Source organism: Phyllobates terribilis, unplaced genomic scaffold (assembly GCF_046119375.1).
Source record: "Phyllobates terribilis strain yellow unplaced genomic scaffold, ASM4611937v1 Scaffold_25__1_contigs__length_18738178, whole genome shotgun sequence".
Classification (NCBI taxonomy): domain Eukaryota; kingdom Metazoa; phylum Chordata; class Amphibia; order Anura; family Dendrobatidae; genus Phyllobates; species Phyllobates terribilis.
Window position 1 is genome coordinate 15,158,515 of NW_027362785.1, and position 22,136 is coordinate 15,180,650.

The window sequence follows — 22,136 nt, forward strand, 5'->3', positions numbered from 1 at the left end:
CCCTCATCAGTAATCTACAGAGAAGCTCCCCCCGAGCCATCACCGTCCCTCATCAGTAATCTACAGAGAAGCCCCCCCCACCAAGCCATCACCGCCCCTCAGTGATTTACAGAAAAGCCCCCCCCCGAGCCATCACCGCCCCTCATCAGTAATCTACAGAGAAGCCCCCCCCGAGCCATCACCGCATCAGTGATTTACAGAGAAGCCCCCCCCGAGCCATCACCGCCCCTCATCAGTAATCTACAGAGAAGCCCCCGAGCTATCACCGCCCCTCATCAGTAATCTACAGAGAAGCCATCACCGCCCCTCATCAGTTATCTACAGAGAAGTCCCCCCCCCCCCCCCGAGTCATCACCGCCCCTCATCAGTAATCTACAGAGAATCACCCCACTAGCCATCACCGCCCCTCATCAGTAATCTACAGAGAAGCCCCTCCCCGAGCCATCACCGCCCCTCATCAGTTATCTACAGAGAAGCCCCTCCCCGAGCCATCACCGCCCCTCATCAGTAATCAGAGAAGCCCCTCCCCGAGCCATCACCGCCCCTCATCAGTAATCAACAAAGAAGCCCCTCCCCGAGCCATCACCGCCCCTCATCACTAATCTACAGAGAAGCCCCTCCCTGAGCCATCACCACCCCTCATCAGTAATCTACAGAGAAGCCCCCCCGAGCCATCGCCGCCCCTCATCAGTAATCTACAGAGAAGCCCCACCCGAGCCATCACCACCCCTCATCAGTAATCTACAGAGAAGCCCCACCCCCGAGCCATCACCGCCCCTCATCAGTAATCTACAGAGAAGCCCCACCCCCGAGCCATCACCGCCCCTCATCAGTAATCTACAGAGAAGCCTGCCCCGAGCCATCACCACCCCTCAAAAGTAATCTACAGAGAAGCCCCCCCCGAGCCATCACCGCCCCTCATCAGTAATCTACAGAGAAGCCCCTCCCCGAGCCATCACCGCCCCTCATCAGTAATCTACAGAGAAGCCTGCCCTGAGCCATCACCACCCCTCAAAAGTAATCTACAGAGAAACACCCCCCCCCCGAGCCATCACCACCCCTCAAAAGTAATCTACAGAGAAGCCCCCACCCCCGAGCCATAACCGCCCCTCATCAGTAATCTACAGAGAAACCCCCCCCGAGCCATCACCACCCCTCATCAGTAATCTACAGAGAAACCCCCACGAGCCATCAACGCCCCTCATCAGTAATCTACAGAGAAGCCCCACGGAGCCATCAACGCCCCTCATTAGTGATTTACAGAGAAGCACCCCTCCCCGAGCCATCACCGCCCCTCATCAGTAATCTACAGAGAAGCCTCCCACCCCCCGAGCCATCACCGCCCCTCATCAGTGATTTACAGAGAAGCACCCCCCCGGAGCCATCAGCGCCCCTCATCAGTAATCTACAGAGAAGCCTCCCCCCCGAGCCATCACCGCCCCTCATCAGTAATCTACAGAGAAGCCCCCCCCCCGAGCCATCACCGCCCCTCATCAGTAATCTACAGAGAAACCCACCCCCGAGCCATCACCACCCCTCATCAGTAATCTACAGAGAAACCCACCCCCGAGCCATCACCACCCCTCATCAGTAATCTACAGAGAAAACCCTCCCCCCCGAGCCATCACCGCCCCTCATCAGTAATCTACAGAGAAGCCTCCCCCCACGAGCCATCACCGCCTCTCATCAGTAATCTACAGAGAAGCCCCCCCGAGCTATCACCGCCCCTCATCAGTAATCTACAGAGAAGTCTCCCCCCCGAGCCATCACCGCCCCTCATAAGTAATCTAGAGAAGCACCCCCCCGAGCCATCACCGCCCCTCATCAGTAATCTACAGAGAAGCCCCCCCCGAGCAATCACCGCCCCTCGTCAGTAATCTACAGAGAAGCCCCTCCCCCCCGAGCCATCACCGCCCCTCATCAGCAATCTACAGAGAATCCCCCCCCGAGCCATCACCGTCCCTCATCAGTAATCTACAGAGAAGCCCCTCCCCCGAGCCATCACCAACCCTCATCAGTAATCTACAGAGAAGCCCCCCCGAGCCATTACCGCCCCTCATCAGTAATCTACAGAAAAGCCCCTCCCCCGAGCCATCACCGCCCCTCATCAGTAATCTACAGAGAAGCCATCACTGCCCCTCATCAGTAATCTACAGAGAAACCCCCCCACCCCCCCGAGCCATCACCGCCCCTCATCAGTAATCTACAGAGAAGGCCCCCCCCCCCCCCCGAGCCATCACCACCCCTCATCAGTAATCTACAGAGAAGCCCCCCCCGAGCCATCACCGCCCCTCATCAGTAATCTACAAAGAAGCCCCTCCCCGAGCCATCACCGCCCCTCATCAGTAATCTACAGAGAAGCCCCTCCCCGAGCCATCACCACCCCTCATCAGTAATCTACAGTGAAGCACCCCCCCAAGCCATCACCGTCCCTCATCAGTAATCTACAGAGAAGCCCCTCCCCGAGCCATCACCACCCCTCATCAGTAATCTACAGAGAAGCCCCCCCCCCGAGCCATCACCGCCCCTCATCAGTAATCTACAGAGAAGCCCCCCCCCCCCGAGCCATCACCGCCCCTCATCAGTAATCTACAGAGAAGCCATCACCGCCCCTCATCAGTAATCTACAGAGAAGCCCCCCCCCCCGAGCCATCACCGCCCCTCATCAGTAACCTACAGAGAAGCACCCCCCGAGCCATCACCGCCCCTCATCAGTAATCTACAGAGAAGCCCCCCCCGAGCCATCACCGCCCCTCATCAGTAATCTAGAGAAGCCTCCCACCCCCCCGAGCAATCACCGCCCCTCATCAGTGATTTACAGAGAAGCCATCACCGCCCCTCATCAGTAATCTACAGAGAAGCCCCTCCCCCGAGCCATCACCGCCCCTCATCAGTAATCTACAGAGAAGCCCCTCCCCCGAGCCATCACCGCCCCTCATCAGTAATCTACAGAGAAGCCCCTCCCCCGAGCCATCACCGCCCCTCATCAGTAATCTACAGAGAAGCCCCTCCCCCGAGCCATCACCGCCCCTCATCAGTAATCTACAGAGAAGCCCCTCCCCCGAGCCATCACCGCCCCTCATCAGTAATCTACAGAGAAGCCCACCCTGAGCCATCACCGCCCCTCATCAGTAATCTACAGAGAAGCCCCCCCCCCGAGCCATCACCGCCCCTCATCAGTAATCTACAGAGAAGCCCCCCCCCGAGCCATCACTGCCCCGCATCAGTAATCTACAGAGAAGCCGCTCCCCCCCGGAGCAGTCACCACCCCTCATCAGTAATCTACAGAGAAGCCCCTCCCCGAGCCATCACCGCTCCTCATCAGTAATCTACAGAGAAGCCCCTCCCCGAGCCATCACCGCTCATCAGTAATCTACAGAGAAGCCCCCCCCCCGAGCCATCACAGCTCCTCATCAGTAATCTACAGAGAAGCCCCCCCCGAGCCATCACCGCTCCTCATCAGTAATCTACAGAGAAGCCCCCCCCGTCCCATCACCACCCCTCATCAGTAATCTACAGAGAAGCCCCCCCGAGCCATCAACGCCCCTCATCAGTAATCTACAGAGAAGCCCCCCCCCGAGCCATCACCGCCCCTCACCAGTAATCTACAGAGAAGCCCCTCCCCGAGCCATCACCGCCCCTCATCAGTAATCTACAGAGAAGCCCCCCCCCGAGCCATCACCGCCCCTCATCAGTAATCTACAGAGAAGCCCCCCCCGAGCCATCACCGCCCCTCACCAGTAATCTACAGAGAAGCCCCTCCCCGAGCCATCACCACCCCTCATCAGTAATCTACAGAGAAGCCCCTCCCCGAGCCATCACCACCCCTCATCAGTAATCTACAGAGAAGCCCACCCTGAGCCATCACCACCCCTCATCAGTAATCTACAGAGAAGCCCCTCCCCCGAGCCATCACCGCCCCTCATCAGTAATCTACAGAGAAGCCCACCCTGAGCCATCACCACCCCTCATCAGTAATCTACAGAGAAGCCCATCCTGAGCCATCACCACCCCTCATCAGTAATCTACTGAGAAGCCTCCCACCCCCTGAGCCATCACCGCCCCTTATCAGTAATCTACAGAGAAGCACCCCCTAGCCATCACCGCCCCTCATCAGTAATCTACAGAGAAGCCCCCCCCGAGCCATCACCGCCCCTCATCAGTAATCTACAGAGAAGCCCATCCCCGAGCCATCACCGCCCCTCATCAGTAATCTACAGAGAAGCCCCTCCCCCCCGACCCATCACCGCCCCTCATCAGTAATCTACAGAGAAGCCCCCCCGAGCCATCACCGCCCCTCATCAGTAATCTACAGAGAAGCCTCCCCCCCGAGCCATCACCAACCCTCATCAGTAATCTACAGAGAAGCCCACCTTTAGCCATCACCACCCCTCATCAGTAATCTACAAAGAAGCCGCTCCCCCGAGCCATCACCACCCCTCATCAGTAATCTACAGAGAAGCCCCCCCCGAGCCATCACCGCCCCTCATCAGTAATCTACAGAGAAGCCATCACCACCCCTCATCAGTAATCTACAGAGAAGCCCCCCCCCGAGCCATCACCGCCCCTCATAAGTAATCTACAGAGAAGCCATCACCGCCCCTCATCAGTAATCTACAGAGAAGCCCCTCCCCGAGCCATCACCGCCCCTCATCAGTAATCTACAGAGAAGCCCCCACCCCAAGCCATCACCGCCCCTCATCAGTAATCTACAGAGAAGCCCCCACCCCAAGCCATCACCGCCCCTCATCAGTAATCTACAGAGAAGCCCCCACCCCAAGCCATCACCGCCCCTCATCAGTAATCTACAGAGAAGCCCCCACCCCAAGCCATCACCACCCCTCATCAGTAATCTACAGAGAAGCCCGCCCCCCTGAGCCATCACCACCCCTCATCAGTAATCTACAGAGAAGCCCCTCCCCGAGCCATCACCGCCCCTCATCAGTAATCTACAAAGAAGCCCCTCCCCGAACCATCACCGTCCCTCATCAGTAATCTACATAAAAGCCTCCCCCCCCCCAAGCCATCAACGCCCCTCATCAATAATCTACAGAGAAGCCTTCCCCCCCGAGCCATCACCGCCCCTCATAATCTACAGAGAAGCCCCCCCCCGAGCCATCACTACCCCTCATCAGTAATCTACATAAAAGTCTCCCCCCCCCCGAGCCATCACCGCCCCTCATCAATAATCTACAGAGAAGCCCCCCCCCGAGCCATCACCACCCCTCATCAGCAATCTACATAAAAGTCCCCCCCCCGAGCCATCACCACCCCTCATCAATAATCTACAGAGAAGCCATCACCGCCCCTCATCAGTAATCTACAGAGAAGCCATCACCGCCCCTCATCAGTAATCTACAGAGAAGCCCCTCCCCGAGCCATCACCGCCCCTCATCAGTAATCTACAGAGAAGCCCCTCCCCCGAGCCATCACAGCCCCTCATCAGTAATCTACAGAGAAGCCCCCCCAGCCATCACCGCCCCTCATCAGTAATCTACAGAGAAGCCCCCCCCCGAGCCATCACCACCCCTCATCAATAATCTACAGAGAAGCCCCCCCCGAGCCATCACCACCCCTCATCAGTAATCTACAGAGAAGCCCCCCCCGAGCCATCACCGCCCCTCATCAGTAATCTATAGAGAAGCCCCCCCCCGAGCCATCACCGCCCCTCATCAGTAATCTACAGAGAAGCCCCCCCCGAGCCATCACCACCCATCATCAGTAATCTACAGAGAAGCCCCCCCCCCCCCCCCAGCCATCACCACCCCTCATCAGTAATCTACATAAAAGCCTACTGCCTCCTGTCACCCCCCAATATTAATGGTACTGCCCTCTCACTATAATAGCAGATGCCCCCTCCAGGCCATCTCTGCCTCGTGTCACCCCCCTGTATTAATGGTACTGCCCTCTCCCCAGTATAATGGTCTCGCCCTCTCACTATAATAGCTGCTGCCCCCTCCAGGCCGTCTCTGCCTCCTGTCACCCCCCTATATTAATGGTACTGCCCTCTCCCCAGTATAATGGTCTCGCCCTCTCACTATAATAGCTGCTGCCCCCTCCAGGCCGTCTCTGCCTCCTGTCACCCCCCTATATTAATGGTACTGCCCTCCCCCGGTATAATGGTCTCGCCCTCTCACTATAATAGCTACTGCCCCCTCCAGGCCGACTCTGCCTCCTGTCACCACCCTGTATTAATGGTACTGCCTTCTCCCCGGTATAATGGTCTCGCCCTCTTACTATAATAGCTACTGCCCCCTCCAGGCCGTCTCTGCCTCCTGTCACCCCCCTATATTAATGGTACTGCCCTCTCCCCGGTATAATGGTCTCGCCCTCTCACTATAATAGCTACTGCCCCCTCCAGGCCGTCACAGCCTCCTGTCACCCCCCCTATATTAATGGTACTGCCCTCCCCCCCCTGGTATAATGGTCTCGCCCTCCTACTATAATAGTAGCTACCCCATTCAGGCCGTCTCTGCCTCCTGTCACCCCCCTATATTAATGGTACTGCCCTCCCCCCCCCCCCCCGGTATAATGGTCTCGCCCTCTCACTATAATAGCTGCTGCCCCCTCCAGGCCGTCTCTGCCTCCTGTCACCCCCCTATATTAATGGTACTGCCCTCTCCCCAGTATAATGGTCTCGCCCTCTCACTATAATAGCTGCTGCCCCCTCCAGGCCGTCTCTGCCTCCTGTCACCCCCCTATATTAATGGTACTGCCCTCCCCCGGTATAATGGTCTCGCCCTCTCACTATAATAGCTACTGCCCCCTCCAGGCCGACTCTGCCTCCTGTCACCACCCTGTATTAATGGTACTGCCTTCTCCCCGGTATAATGGTCTCGCCCTCTTACTATAATAGCTACTGCCCCCTCCAGGCCGTCTCTGCCTCCTGTCACCCCCCTATATTAATGGTACTGCCCTCTCCCCGGTATAATGGTCTCGCCCTCTCACTATAATAGCTACTGCCCCCTCCAGGCCGTCACTGCCTCCTGTCACCCCCCCTATATTAATGGTACTGCCCTCCCCCCCCGGTATAATGGTCTCGCCCTCTCACTATAATAGTAGCTACCCCATTCAGGCCGTCTCTGCCTCCTGTCACCCCCCTATATTAATGGTACTGCCCTCCCCCCCCCCCCCCCGGTATAATGGTCTCGCCCTCTCACTATAATAGCTGCTGCCCCCTCCAGGACGTCTCTGCCTCCTGTCACCCCCCTATATTAATGGTACTGCCCTCTCCCCGGTATAATGGTCTCGCCCTCCTAATATAATAGCTACTGCCCCCTCCAGGCCGTCTCTGCCTCCTGTCACCCCCCTATATTAATGGTACTGCACTCTCCCCCGGTATAATGGTCTCGCCCTCTCACTATAATAGCTGCTGCCCCCTCCAGGCCGCCTCTGCCTCCTGTCACCCCCCTATATTAATGGTACTGCCCTCTCCCCAGTATAATGGTCTCGCCCTCCTAATATAATAGCTGCTGCCCCCTCCAGGCCGCCTCTGCCTCCGGTCACCACCCTATATTAATGGTACTGCACTCTCCCCCGGTATAATGGTCTCGCCCTCTCACTATAATAGCTGCTGCCCCCTCCAGGCCGCCTCTGCCTCCTGTCACCCCCCTATATTAATGGTACTGCCCTCCCCCCTGCATAATGGTCTCGCCCTCTCACTATAATAGCAGCTGCCCCCTCCAGGCCGTCTCTGCCTCCTGTCACGCCCCTATATTAATGGTACTGCCCTCCCCCCTGCATAATGGTCTCGCCCTCTCACTATAATAGCAGCTGCCCCCTCCAGGCCGTCTCTGCCTCCTGTCACCCCCCTATATTAATGGTACTGCCCTCCCCCCGGTATAATGGTCTCACCCTCTCACTATAATAGCTGCTGCCCCCTCCAGGCCGTCTCTGCCTCCTGTCACGGCCCAATATTAATGGTACTGCCCTCCCCCCGGTATAATGGTCTCGCCCTCTCACTATAATAGCAGCTGCCCCCTCCAGGCCGTCTCTGCCTCCTGTCACCTCCCTATATTAATGGTACTGCCCTCCCCCCGGTATAATGGTCTCGCCCTCTCACTATAATAGCTGCTGCCCCCTCCAGGCCGTCTCTGCCTCCGGTCACCCCCCTATATTAATGGTACTGCCCTCTCCCCGGTATAATGGTCTCACCCTCTCACTATAATAGCAGCTACCCTCTCCAGGCCGTCTCTGCCTCCTGTCACCCCGGTATAATGGTCTCGCCCGCTCACTATAATAGCAGCTGCCCCCTCCAGGACGTCTCTGCATCCTGTCACCCCCTATAATAATGATACTGCCCTCTCCCCGGTATAATGGTCTCGCCCTCTCACTATAATAGCTGCTGCCCCCTCCAGGCCGTCTCAGCCTCCTGTCACCCCCCCTATATTAATGGTACTGCCCTCCCCCCCGGTATAATGGTCTCGCCCGCTCACTATAATAGCAGCTGCCCCCTCCAGGACGTCTCTGCATCCTGTCACCCCCTATAATAATGATATTGCCCTCCCCCCGGTATAATGGTCTCGCCCGCTCACTATAATAGCAGCTTCCCCCTCCAGGCCGTCTCTGCCTCCTGTCACCCCCTATATTAATGGTACTGCCCACTCCCCCGGCATAATGGTCTCGCCCTCTCACTATAATAGCTACTGCCCCCTCCAGGCCGTCTCTGCCTCCTGTCACCCCCCTATTTTAATGGTACTGCCCTCTCCCCGGTATAATGGTCTCGCCCTCTCACTATAATAGCAACTGCCCCCTTCAGGCCGTCTCTGTCTCCTGTCACTCCCCTATATTAATGGTACTGCCCTCTCCCCCGGTATAATGGTCTCGCCCTCTCACTATAATAGCTACTGCCCCCTCCAGGCCGTCTCTGCCTCCTGTCACCCCCTATACTAATGGTACTGCCCTCTCCCCGGTATAATGGTCTCGCCCTCTCACTATAATAGTTGCTGCCCCCTCCAGGCCGTCTCTGCCTCCTGTCACCCCCCTATATTAATGGTACTGCCCTCTCCCCCGGTATAATGGTCTCGCCCTCTCACTATAATAGCTGCTGCCCCCTCCAGGCCGCCTCTGCCTCCTGTCACCCCCCTATATTAATGTTACTGCCCTCTCCCCGGTATAATGGTCTCGCCCTTTCACTATAATAGCTACTGCCCCCTCCAGGCTGTCTCTGCCTCCTGTCACCCCCCTATATTAATGGTACTGCCCTCTCCCCCGGTATAATGGTCTCTCCCTCTCACTATAATAGCTACTGCCCCCTCCAGGCCGCCTCTGCCTCCTGTCACCCCCCTATATTAATGGTACTGCCCTCCCCCCCCGGTATAATGGTCTCGCCCTCTCACTATAATAGTTGCTGCCCCCTCCAGGCCGTCTCTGCCTCCTGTCACCCCCCTATATTAATGGTACTGCCCTCTCCCCCGGTATAATGGTCTCGCCCTCTCACTATAATAGCTGCTGCCCCCTCCAGGCCGCCTCTGCCTCCTGTCACCCCCCTATATTAATGTTACTGCCCTCTCCCCCGGTATAATGGTCTCGCCCTTTCACTATAATAGCTACTGCCCCCTCCAGGCCGTCTCTGCCTCCTGTCACCCCCCTATATTAATGGTACTGCCCTCTCCCCGGTATAATGGTCTCTCCCTCTCACTATAATAGCTGCTGCCCCCTCCAGGCCGTCTCTGCCTCCTGTCACCCCCCTATATTAATGGTACTGCCCTCTCCCCCGGTATAATGGTCTCGCCCTCTCACTATAATAGCAGCTACCCCATTCAGGCCGTCTCTGCCTCCTGTCACCCCCTTATATTAATGGTACTGCCCTCCCCCCCCCGGTATAATGGTCTCGCCCTCTCACTATAATAGCAGCTGCCCCCTCCAGGCCGCCTCTGCCTCCTGTCACCCCCCTATATTAATGGTACTGCCCTCTCCCCGGTATAATGGTCTCGCCCTCTCACTATAATAGCTACTGCCCCCTCCAGGCCGCCTCTGCCTCCTGTCACCCCCCTATATTAATAGTACTGCCCTCCCCCCAGTATAATGGTCTCGCCCTCTCAGTATAATAGCAGCTACCCCCTTCAGGCCGTCTCTGCCTCCTGTCACCCCTCTATATTAATGGTACAGCCCTCCCCCCGGTATAATGGTCTCGCCCTCTCACTATAATAGCTGCTACCCCCTTCAGGCCGTCTCAGCCTCCTGACACCCTCCTATATTAATGGTACTGCCCTCCCCCCAGTATAATGGTCTCGCCCTCTCACTATAATAGCTACTGCCCCCTCCAGGCCATCTCTGCCTCCTGTCACCCCCCTATATTAATGGTACTGCCCTCCCCCCTGCATAATGGTCTCACTCTCTCACTATAATAGCAGCTGCCCCCTTCAGGCCGTCTCTGCCTCCTGTCACTCCCCTATATTAATGGTACTGCCCTCTCCCCTGTATAATGGTCTCGCCCTCTCAGTATAATAGCTGCTGTACCCTCCAGGCCGTCTCTGCCTCCTGTCACCCCCCTATATTAATGGTACAGCCCCCCCCCCAGTATAATGGTCTCGCCCTCTCACTATAATAGCTGCTGCCCCCTCCAGGACGTCTCTGCCTCCTGTCACCCCCCTATATTAATGGTACTGCCCTCCCCCCGGTATAATGGTCTCGCCCTCTCACTATAATAGCTGCTGCCCCCTCCAGGCCGTCTCTGCCTCCTGTCACCCCCCTATATTAATGGTACTGCCCTCTCCCCGGTATAATGGTCTCGCCCTCTCACTATAATAGCTGCTGCCCCCTCCAGGCCGTCTCTGCCTCCTGTCACCCCCCTATATTAATGGTACTGCCCTCCCCCCAGTATAATGGTCTTGCCCTCTCACTATAACAGCAGCTACCCCCTCCAGGCCGTCTCTGCCTCCTGTCACCCCCCTATATTAATGGTACTGCCCTCCCCCCAGTATAATGGTCTCGCCCTCTCACTATAATAGCTGCTGCCCCCTCCAGGCCGTCTCTGCCTCCTGTCACCCCCCTATATTAATGGTACTGCCCTCCCCCCCAGTATAATGGTCTCGCCCTCTCATTATAATAGCTGCTGCCCCCTCCAGGCCGTCTCTGCCTCCTGTCACTCCCCTATATTAATGATACTGCCCTCCCCCCAGTATAATGGTCTCGCCCTCTCACTATAACAGCAGCTACCCCCTCCAGGCCGTCTCTGCCTCCTGTCACCCCCCTATATTAATGATACTGCCCTCCCCCCAGTATAATGGTCTCGCCCTCTCACTATAATAGCTGCTGCCCCCTCCAGGCCGTCTCTGCCTCATGTCACCCCCCTATATTAATGGTACTGCCCTCTCCCCAGTATAATAGTCTCGCCCTCTTACTATAATAGCTACTGCCCCCTCCAGGCCGCCTCTGCCTCCTGTCACCCCCCTATATTAATGGTACTGCCCTCTCCCCGGTATAATGGTCTCGCCCTCTTACTATAATAGCTACTGCCCCCTCCAGGCCGCCTCTGCCTCCGGTCACCACCCTATATTAATGGTACAGCCCTCTCCCCAGTATAATGGTCTCGCCCTCTCACTATAATAGCTGCTGCCCCCTCCAGGCGGCCTCTGCCTCCTGTCACCCCCCTATATTAATGGTACTGTCCTCTCCCCCGGTATAATGGTCTCGCCCTCTCACTATAATAGCAGCTACCCCCTTCAGGCCGTCTCTGCCTCCTGTCACCCCCCTATATTAATGGTACTGCCCTCCCCCGGTATAATGGTCTCGCCCTCTCACTATAATAGCTGCTGCCCCCTCCAGGCCGTCTCTGCCTCCTGTCACCCCCCTATATTAATGGTACTGCACTCCCCCCGGTATAATGGTCTCGCCCTCTCACTATAATAGCTACTGCCCCCTCCAGGCCGTCTCTGCCTCCTGTCACCCCCCTATATTAATGGTACTGCCCTCCCCCCGGTATAATGGTCTCGCCCTCTCACTATAATAGCAGCAGCCCCCTCCAGGCCGTCTCTGCCTCCTGTCACCCCCCTATATTAATGGTACTGCCCTCCCCCAGTATAATGGTCTCGCCCTCTCACTATAATAGCTGCTGCCCCCTCCAGGCCGTCTCTGCCTCCTGTCACTCCCCTATATTAATGGTACTGCCCTCCCCCCGGTATAATGGTCTCGCCCTCTCACTATAATAGCAGCTACCCCCTCCAGCCCGTCTCTGCCTCCTGTCACCCCCCTATATTAATGGTACTGCCCTCTCCCCCGGTATAATGGTCTCGCCCTCTCACTATAATAGCTGCTGCCCCCTCCAGGCCGCCTCTGCCTCCTGTCACCCCCCTATATTAATGGTACTGCCCTCTCCCCCGGTATAATGGTCTCGCCCTTTCACTATAATAGCTACTGCCCCCTCCAGGCCGTCTCTGCCTCCTGTCACCCCCCTATATTAATGGTACTGCCCTCTCCCCGGTATAATGTTCTCGCCCTCTCACTATAATAGCTACTGCCCCCTCCAGGCTGTCTCTGCCTCCTGTCACCCCTCTATATTAATGGTACTGCCCTCTCCCCGGTATAATGGTCTCGCCCTCTCACTATAATAGCTGCTGCCCCCTCCAGGCCGTCTCTGCCTCCTGTCACCCCCCTATATTAATGGTACTGCCCTCCCCCCGGTATAATGGTCTCGCCCTCTCACTATAATAGCTGCTGCCCCTTCCAGGCCGTCTCTGCCTCCTGTCACCCCTCTATATTAATTGTACTGCCCTCTCCCCAGTATAATGGTCTCGCCCTCTCACTATAATAGCAGCAGCCCCCTCCAGGCCATCTCTGCCTCCTGTCACCCCCCTATATTAATGGTAGTGCCCCCCCCCGGTATAATGGTCTCGCCCTCTCACTATAATAGCTGCTGCCCCCTCCAGGCCGTCTCTGCCTCCTGTCACCCCCCTATATTAATGGTACTGCCCTCTCCCCAGTATAATGGTCTCGCCCTCTCACTATAATAGCTGCTGCCCCCTCCAGGCCGTCTCTGCCTCCTGTCACCCCCCTATATTAATGGTACTGCCCTCTCCCCAGTATAATGGTCTCGCCCTCTCACTATAATAGCTACTGCCCCCGCCAGGCCGTCTCTGCCTTCTGTCACCCCCCTATATTAATGGTACTGCCCTCTCCCCAGTATAATGGTCTCGCCCGCTCACTATAATAGCTGCTGCCCCCTCAAGGCCTTCTCTGCCTCCTGTCACCCCCCTATATTAATGGTACTGCCCTCTCCCCCGATATAATGGTCTCGCCCTCTCACTATAATAGCAGCTACCCCCTTCAGGCCTTCTCTGCCTCCTGTCACCCCCCTATATTAATGGTACTGCCCTCTCCCCCCGGTATAATGGTCTCGCCCTCTCACTATAATAGCTGCTGCCCCCTCCAGGCCGTCTCTGCCTCCTGTCACCCCCCTATATTAATGGTACTACCCTCCCCCCGGTATAATGGTCTCGCCCTCTCACTATAATAGCAGCTGCCCCCTCCAGGCCGTCTCTGCCTTCTGTCACCCCCCTATATTAATGGTACTGCCCTCTCCCCAGTATAATGGTCTCGCCCGCTCACTATAATAGCTGCTGCCCCCTCCAGGCCATCTCTGCCTCCTGTCACCCCCCTATATTAATGGTACTGCCCTCCCCCAGTATAATGGTCTCGCCCTCTCACTATAATAGCTGCTGCCCCCTCCAGGCCGTCTCTGCCTCCTGTCACCCCCCTATATTAATGGTACTGCACTCCCCCCGGTATAATGGTCTCGCCCTCTCACTATAATAGCTACTGCCCCCTCCAGGCCGTCTCTGCCTCCTGTCACCCCCCTATATTAATGGTACTACCCTCCCCCCGGTATAATGGTCTCGCCCTCTCACTATAATAGCAGCTGCCCCCTCCAGGCCGTCTCTGCCTTCTGTCACCCCCCTATATTAATGGTACTGCCCTCCCCCCGGTATAATGGTCTCGCCCTCTCACTATAATAGCAGCAGCCCCCTCCAGGCCATCTCTGCCTCCTGTCACCCCCCTATATTAATGGTACTGCCCTCCCCCAGTATAATGGTTTCGCCCTCTCACTATAATAGCTGCTGCCCCCTCCAGGCCGTCTCTGCCTCCTGTCACTCCGCACCTTCCCACCACCCCTATATTAATGTGATAATGGACCCTGTTACCCCCTCAGATAATGGTACCGCCCGTCTCTATATAAAGCGATTATGGCCTTGCCGCTCCTGCCCCGGGACATTACGTGCAATCCTGGTTGTATGACAGGCAGCAGATGTCCCCCGCTCCTCGGTCTCCAGCTCCCCTGTCCCCCGCTCCTCGGTCTCCGGCTCCTCGGTCCCCCGCGCCCCCGTCTCCGCTGCCGGGCTCCATCTCGTCGGCTCCAGCCTGAGCTCCTCTCGGACCCCGGCTCCTTCCACATCCGCAGTAAACAAACAGCAGCTGACTGCGCGTCACCGCCCCGCTGTCTGCTCTGGCCGGTAATTGGCTGTTGTACTCTGCAGAGGACCTATCATCGCTAAGATCTCACATGTTGCGGCCGTGACATCACTGACTAGAGTGGAAGGACCTGGCTGCATGATGCTCCACCCACCCCCCGGCCAACCAATGGCTGTACGGCCGTGAGATATCCCTGTGCGGCTATTGGCCACCAACGTAAGCGGAGCCGCCACGTGCAGCCTCAGCCTAACGCGCCTGCGCTCCGTTCTGCTCCATGATTGGGGAATGAGGCTGCACAGAACATGTGACGTCATGGTCGGCCATATTGGTAGAGGAAACTGCCGGTCTCATTGCCAGGAGGCAATAGGCGCCGGGTCCCTTCTGGGCAGGTCATCTGAGGTCACCGGAGGGTCAGGCCCAAGTCAGACGGGACCGCAGCAGCCCCATATAACTGCACCCCCTGACCTAACCGCAGCAGCCCCATGTAACTGCACCCCCTGATCTAACCGCAGCAGCCCCATGTAACTTCATCACCTGATCTAACCGCAGCAGCCCCATGTAACTGCACCCCCTGACCTAACCGCAACAGCCTCATGTAACTGCACCCCCTGACCTAACCGCAACAGCCCCATGTAACTGCACCCCCTGACCTAACCGCAGCAGCCCCATGTAACTGCACCCCCTGACCTAACCGCAGCAGCCCCATGTAACTGCACCCCCTGACCTAACCGCAACAGCCCCATGTAACTGAACCCCCTGACCTAACCGCAGCAGCCCCATGTAACTTCATCACCTGATCTAACCGCAGCAGCCCCATGTAACTTCATCACCTGATCTAACCGCAGCAGCCCCTTGTAACTGCACCCCCTGACCTAACCGCAACAGCCCCTTGTAACTGCACCCCCTGATCTAACCGCAACAGCCCCATGTAACTGAACCCCCTGACCTAACCGCAACAGCCCCTTGTAACTGCACCCCCTGATCTAACCGCAACAGCCCCATGTAACTGAACCCCCTGATCTAAGCGCAACAGCCCCATGTAACTGAACCCCCTGACCTAACCGCAGCAGCCCCACGTAACTTCATCACCTGATCTAACCGCAGCAGCCCCATGTAACTGCACCCCCTGACCTAACCGCAGCAGCCCCATGTAACTGCACCCCCTGATCTAACCGCAGCCGCCCCATGTAACTGCACCCCCTGACCTAACCGCAACAGCCCCATGTAACTGCACCCCCTGATCTAACCGCAGCAGCCCCATGTAACTTCATCACCTGATCTAACCGCAGCAGCCCCATGTAACTGCACCCCCTGACCTAACCGCAACAGCCCCATGTAACTGCACCCCCTGACCTAACCGCAACAGCCCCATGTAACTGCACCCCCTGACCTAACCGCAGCAGCCCCATGTAACTGCACCCCCTGACCTAACCGCAACAGCCCCATGTAACTGCACCCCCTGACCTAACCGCAGCAGCCCCATGTAACTTCATCACCTGATCTAACCGCAGCAGCCCCATGTAACTTCATCACCTGATCTAACCGCAGCAGCCCCTTGTAACTGCACCCCCTGACCTAACCGCAACAGCCCCTTGTAACTGCACCCCCTGATCTAACCGCAACAGCCCCATGTAACTGAACCCCCTGACCTAACCGCAACAGCCCCTTGTAACTGCACCCCCTGATCTAACCGCAACAGCCCCATGTAACTGAACCCCCTGACCTAACCGCAACAGCCCCTTGTAACTGCACCCCCTGATCTAACCGCAACAGCCCCATGTAACTGAACCCCCTGACCTAACCGCAGCAGCCCCACGTAACTTCATCACCTGATCTAACCGCAGCAGCCCCATGTAACTGCACCCCCTGACCTAACCGCAGCAGCCCCATGTAACTGCACCCCCTGATCTAACCGCAGCCGCCCCATGTAACTGCACCCCCTGACCTAACCGCAGCAGCCCCATGTAACTGCACCCCCTGATCTAACCGAAGCAGCCCCATGTAACTGCACCCCCTGACCTAACCGCAGCAGCCCCATGTAACTGAACTCCCTGACCTAACCGCAGCAGCCTCATGTAACTGCACCCCCTGACCTAACCGCAGCAGCCCCATGTAACTGCACCCCCTGACCTAACCGCAACAGCCCCATGTAACTGAACCCCCTGAACTAACCGCAGCAGCCCCATGTAACTGCACCCCCTGACCTAACCGCAGCAGCCTCCTGTAACTGCACCCCCTGACCTAACCACAGCAGCCCCATGTAACTGCACCCCCTGACCTAACCGCAGCAGCCCCATGTAACTGCACCCCCTGACCTAACCGCAGCAGCCCCATGTAACTGAACTCCCTGACCTAACCGCAGCAGCCCCATGTAACTGCACCCCCTGACCTAACCGCAACAGCCCCATGTAACTGAACCCCCTGACCTAACCGCAGCAGCCCCATGTAACTGCACCCCCTGACCTAATCGCAGCAGCCTCATGTAACTGCACCCCCTGACCTAACCGCAGCAGCCCCATGTAACTGCACCCTCTGATCTAACCAAAGCAGCCCCATGTAACTGCACCCCCTGACCTAACCGCAGCCGCCTCATGTAACTGCACCCCCTGACCTAACCGCAGCCGCCCCATGTAACTGCACCCCTTGACCTAACCGCAGCAGCCCCATGTAACTGCACCCCCTGACCTAACTGCAGCAGCCTCATGTAACTGAACCCCCTGACCTAACAGCAGCAGCCCCATGTAACTGCACCCCCTGACCTAACCGCAGCAGCCTCATGTAACTGCACCCCCTGACCTAACCGCAGCAGCCCCATTTAACTGCACCCCCTGACCTAACCGCAGCAGCCTCATGTAACTGAACCCCCTGACCTAACCGCAGCAGCCCCATGTAACTGCACCCCCTGACCTAACCGCAGCAGCCTCATGTAACTGCACCCCCTGACCTAACCGCAGCAGCCCCATGTAACTGAACTCCCTGACCTAACCGCAGCAGCCCCATGTAACTGCACCCCCTGACCTAACCGCAGCAGCCCCATGTAACTGAACCCCCTGACCTAACCGCAGCAGCCCCATGTAACTGAACCCCCTGACCTAACCGCAACAGCCCCATGTAACTGCACCCCCTGATCTAACCGCAGCAGTCCCATGTAACTGCACCCCCTGACCTAACCACAGCAGGCCCATGTAACTGCACCCCCTGACCTAACCGCAGCAGCCCCATGTAACTGCACCCCCTGACCTAACCGCAGCAGCCCCATGTAACTGAACTCCCTGACCTAACCGCAGCAGCCCCATGTAACTGCACCCCCTGACCTAACCGCAGCAGCCCCATGTAACTGAACCCCCTGACCTAACCGCAGCAGCCCCATGTAACTGCACCCCCTGACCTAACCGCAGCAGCCCCATGTAACTGCACCCCCTGACCTAACCGCAGCAGCCCCATGTAACTGAACTCCCTGACCTAACCACAGCAGCCCCATGTAACTGCACCCCCTGACCTAACCGCAGCAGCCCCATGTAACTGAACCCCCTGACCTAACCGCAGCAGCCCCATGTAACTGCACCCCCTGACCTAACCGCAGCAGCCCCATGTAACTGAACCCCCTGACCTAACCGCAGCAGCCCCATGTAACTGCACCCCCTGACCTAACCGCAGCAGCCTCATGTAACTGCACCCCCTGACCTAACCGCAGCAGCCCCATGTAACTGAACCCCCTGACCTAACAGCAGCAGCCCCATGTAACTGCACCCCCTGACCTAACCGCAGCAGCCTCATGTAACTGCACCCCCTGACCTAACCGCAGCAGCCTCATGTAACTGCACCCCCTGACCTAACCGCAGCAGCCTCATGTAACTGCACCCCCTGACCTAACCGCAGCAGCCCCATGTAACTGCACCCCCTGATCTAACCAAAGCAGCCCCATGTAACTGCACCCCCTGACCTAACCGCAGCCGCCTCATGTAACTGCACCCCCTGACCTAACCGCAGCCGCCCCATGTAACTGCACCCCCTGACCTAACCGCAGCAGCCCCATGTAACTGCACCCCCTGACCTAACCGCAGCAGCCTCATGTAACTGAACCCCCTGACCTAACAGCAGCAGCCCCATGTAACTGCACCCCCTGACCTAACCGCAGCAGCCTCATGTAACTGCACCCCCTGACCTAACCGCAGCAGCCCCATGTAACTGCACCCCCTGACCTAACCGCAGCAGCCTCATGTAACTGAACCCCCTGACCTAACCGCAGCAGCCCCATGTAACTGCACCCCCTGACCTAACCGCAGCAGCCTCATGTAACTGCACCCCCTGACCTAACCGCAGCCGCCCCATGTAACTGCACCCCCTGACCTAACCGCAGCCGCCCCATGTAACTGCACCCCCTGACCTAACCGCAGCAGCTCCATGTAACTGCACCCCCTGATCTAACCGAAGCAGCCCCATGTAACTGCACCCCCTGATCTAACCGCAGCAGTCCCATGTAACTGCACCCCCTGACCTAACCGCAGCAGCCCCATGTAACTGCACCCCCTGACCTAACCGCAGCAGCCCCATGTAACTGCACCCCCTGACCTAACCCGGGCTGCCCCTTGTAACTGCACCCCCTGACCTAAGCGCAGCAGCCCCATGTAACTGCACCCCCTGACCTAACCGCAGCAGCCTCATGTAACTGCACCCCCTGACCTAACCGCAGCAGCCCCATGTAACTGCACCCCCTGACCAAACCCCAGCAGCCCATGTAACTGCACCCCCTGACCTAACCGCAGCAGCCTCATGTAACTGCACCCCCTGACCTAACCGCAGCAGTCCCATGTAACTGCACCCCCTGACCTAACCGCAGCAGCCCCATGTAACTGCACCCCCTGACCTAACCGCAGCAGCCCCATGTTACTGCACCCCTGACCTAACCGCAGCAGCCCCATGTAACTGCACCCCCTGACCTAACCGCAGCAGCCCCATGTAACTGCACCCCCTGACCTAACCGCAGCAGCCCCATGTAACTGCACCCCCTGTCACCTGACCTAACCGCAGCAGCCACATGGAAATGCACCACCTGCCCTAACCGCAGCAGCCCCATGTAACTGCACCCCCTGTCTTAACCGCAACAGCCCTATGTAACTGCAACCCCTGTCACCTGACCTAACCGCAGCAGCCCCATGTCACATCACCTGGCCTAACCGCAGCAGCCCCATGTCACCACATCACCAGACCTAACTGCAGCAGCCCCATGTAACAGCATCACCTAACCGCAGCAGCCCCATGTAACTGCACCCCTTTACCTAACCGCAGCAGCCCCATGTAACCGCATCACCTGACCTAACCGCAGCAGCCCCATGTAACAGCATCACCTAACTGATACAGCAGACAGCGCCGGATACAGCAGACAGTGCCGGATACAGCAGACAGTGCAGGGTACAGCAGACAGTGCAGGATACAGCAGACAGTGCAGGGTACAGCAGACAGTGCAGGATACAGCAGACAGTGCAGGATACAGCAGACAGTGCAGGATACAGCATACAGTGCAGAGTACAGCAGACAGTGCAGGATACAGCAGACAGTGCAGGATACAGCAGACAGTGCAGGATACAGCAGACAGTGCAGGGTACAGCAGACAGTGCAGGATACAGCAGACAGTGCAGGACACAGCAGACAGTGCAGGGTACAGCAGACAGTGCAGGGTACAGCAGACAGTGCAGGATACAGCAGACAGTGCAGGGTACAGCAGACAGTGCAGGATACATCAGACAGTGCAGGATACAGCGGACAGTACAGGATACATCAGACAGTGCAGGACACAGCAGACAGTGCAGGGTACAGCAGACAGTGCAGGGTACAGCAGACAGTGCAGGATACATCAGACAGTGCAGGATACAGCAGACAGTGCAGGATACAGCAGACAGTGCAGGATACAGCGGACAGTACAGGATACAGCAGACAGTGCAGGATACAGCGGACAGTGCAGGGTACAGCAGACAGTGCAGGACACAGCAGACAGTGCAGGACACAGCAGACAGTGCAGGACACAGCAGACAGTGCAGGATACAGCAGACAGTGCAGGGTACAGCAGACAGTGCCGGATACAGCAGACAGTGCAGGGTACAGCAGTCAGTGCAGGGTACAGCAGACAGTGCAGGGTACAGCAGACAGTGCAGAGTACAGCAGACAGTGCAGAGTACAGCAGACAGTGCAGGGTACAGCAGACAGTGCAGGGTACAGCAGACAGTGCAGGATACAGCAGACAGTGCAGGATACAGCAGACAGTGCAGGGTACAGCAGACAGTGCAGGGTACAGCAGACAGTGCAGGGTACAGCAGACAGTGCAGGACACAGCAGGCAGTGCAGGACACAGCAGACAGTGCAGGATACAGCAGACAGTGCAGGGTACAGCAGACAGTGCCGGGTACAGCAGACGGTGCAGGATACAGCAGACGGTGCAGGATACAGCAGACGGTGCCGGATACAGCAGACGGTGCAGGACACAGCAGACGGTGCCGGGTACAGCAGACGGTGCAGGATACAGCAGACGGTGCAGGATACAGCAGACAGTGCAGGGTACAGCAGACAGTGCCGGATACAGCAGACAGTGCAGGGTACAGCAGACAGTGCAGGATACAGCAGACAGTGCAGGGTACAGCAGACAGTGCAGGATACAGCAGACAGTGCAGGATACAGCAGACAGTGCAGGGTACAGCAGACAGTGCAGGGTACAGCAGACAGTGCCGGGTACAGCAGACAGTGCAGGATACAGCAGACAGTGCCGGATACAGCAGACAGTGCAGGATACAGCAGACAGTGCAGGGTACAGCAGACAGTGCAGGGTACAGCAGACAGTGCAGGATACAGCAGACAGTGCCGGATACAGCGGTCAGTGCCGGATACAGCGGTCAGTGCCGGATACAGCGGACAGTGCCGGATACAGCGGACAGTGCCGGATACAGCAGACAGTGCAGGATACAGCAGACAGTGCAGGGTACAGCAGACAGTGCAGGATACAGCAGTCAGTGCCGGATACAGCATACAGTGCCGGGTACAGCAGACAGTGCCGGATACAGCAGACAGTGCAGGATACAGCGGACAGTGCAGGGTACAGCGGACAGTGCAGGGTACAGCAGACAGTGCAGGATACAGCAGACAGTGCAGGATACAGCAGACAGTGCCGGATACAGCAGTCAGTGCCGGATACAGCAGACAGTGCCGGATACAGCGGTCAGTGCCGGATACAGCGGACAGTGCCGGATACAGCAGACAGTGCAGGATACAGCAGACAGTGCCGGATACAGCAGACAGTGCAGGATACAGCAGACAGTGCAGGATACAGCATATAGTGCCGGAGTCGGAGTGGAGCTCTCTGCCCTTTACTGATCCAGCCTCTGGCCCATCACGAGTCACTCTCATTTCATCAGTCCATAAAACCTTTGAAAAATCAGTCTTAAGATATTTCTTGGCCCATTCTTCATGTTTTATCTTATGTTTCTTGTTCAGAGGTGGTGGTTTTTCAGCCTTCCTTACCTTGGCCATGTCCCTGAGTATCGCACACCTTGTGCTATTTGATACTCCAGTAACGTTGCAGCTCTGAAATATGGTAAAACTGGTGGTGAATGGCATCTTGGCAGCTTCATGCTTGATTTTCCTCAATTCATGGGCAGTTATTTTGCGCCTTTTTTGGCCAACATGCTTCTTGCGACCCTGTTGGCTATTTGCCATGAAACGCTTGATTTCTCGGTGAT

The 22,136-nt window shown here is 57.4% G+C and overlaps 1 protein-coding gene across 2 annotated transcripts in view; it reads right to left on the reverse strand.

The window, feature by feature from the left end:
- WIPI1 (WD repeat domain, phosphoinositide interacting 1) overlaps positions 1-14,460 on the reverse strand; it is a 107,496-nt gene extending 93,036 nt beyond the window's left edge. The window contains exon 1 of one of the 2 annotated variants that reach the window (XM_073660364.1): positions 14,216-14,460. In XM_073660364.1, the coding sequence (XP_073516465.1) occupies positions 14,216-14,343 (128 nt within the window). In that variant the 5' untranslated portion in view covers positions 14,344-14,460. The remainder of the gene's footprint in view (positions 1-14,215) is intronic. The other variant, XM_073660365.1, reaches the window with a different exon arrangement.
- Positions 14,461-22,136: the final 7,676 nt, after the last annotated feature.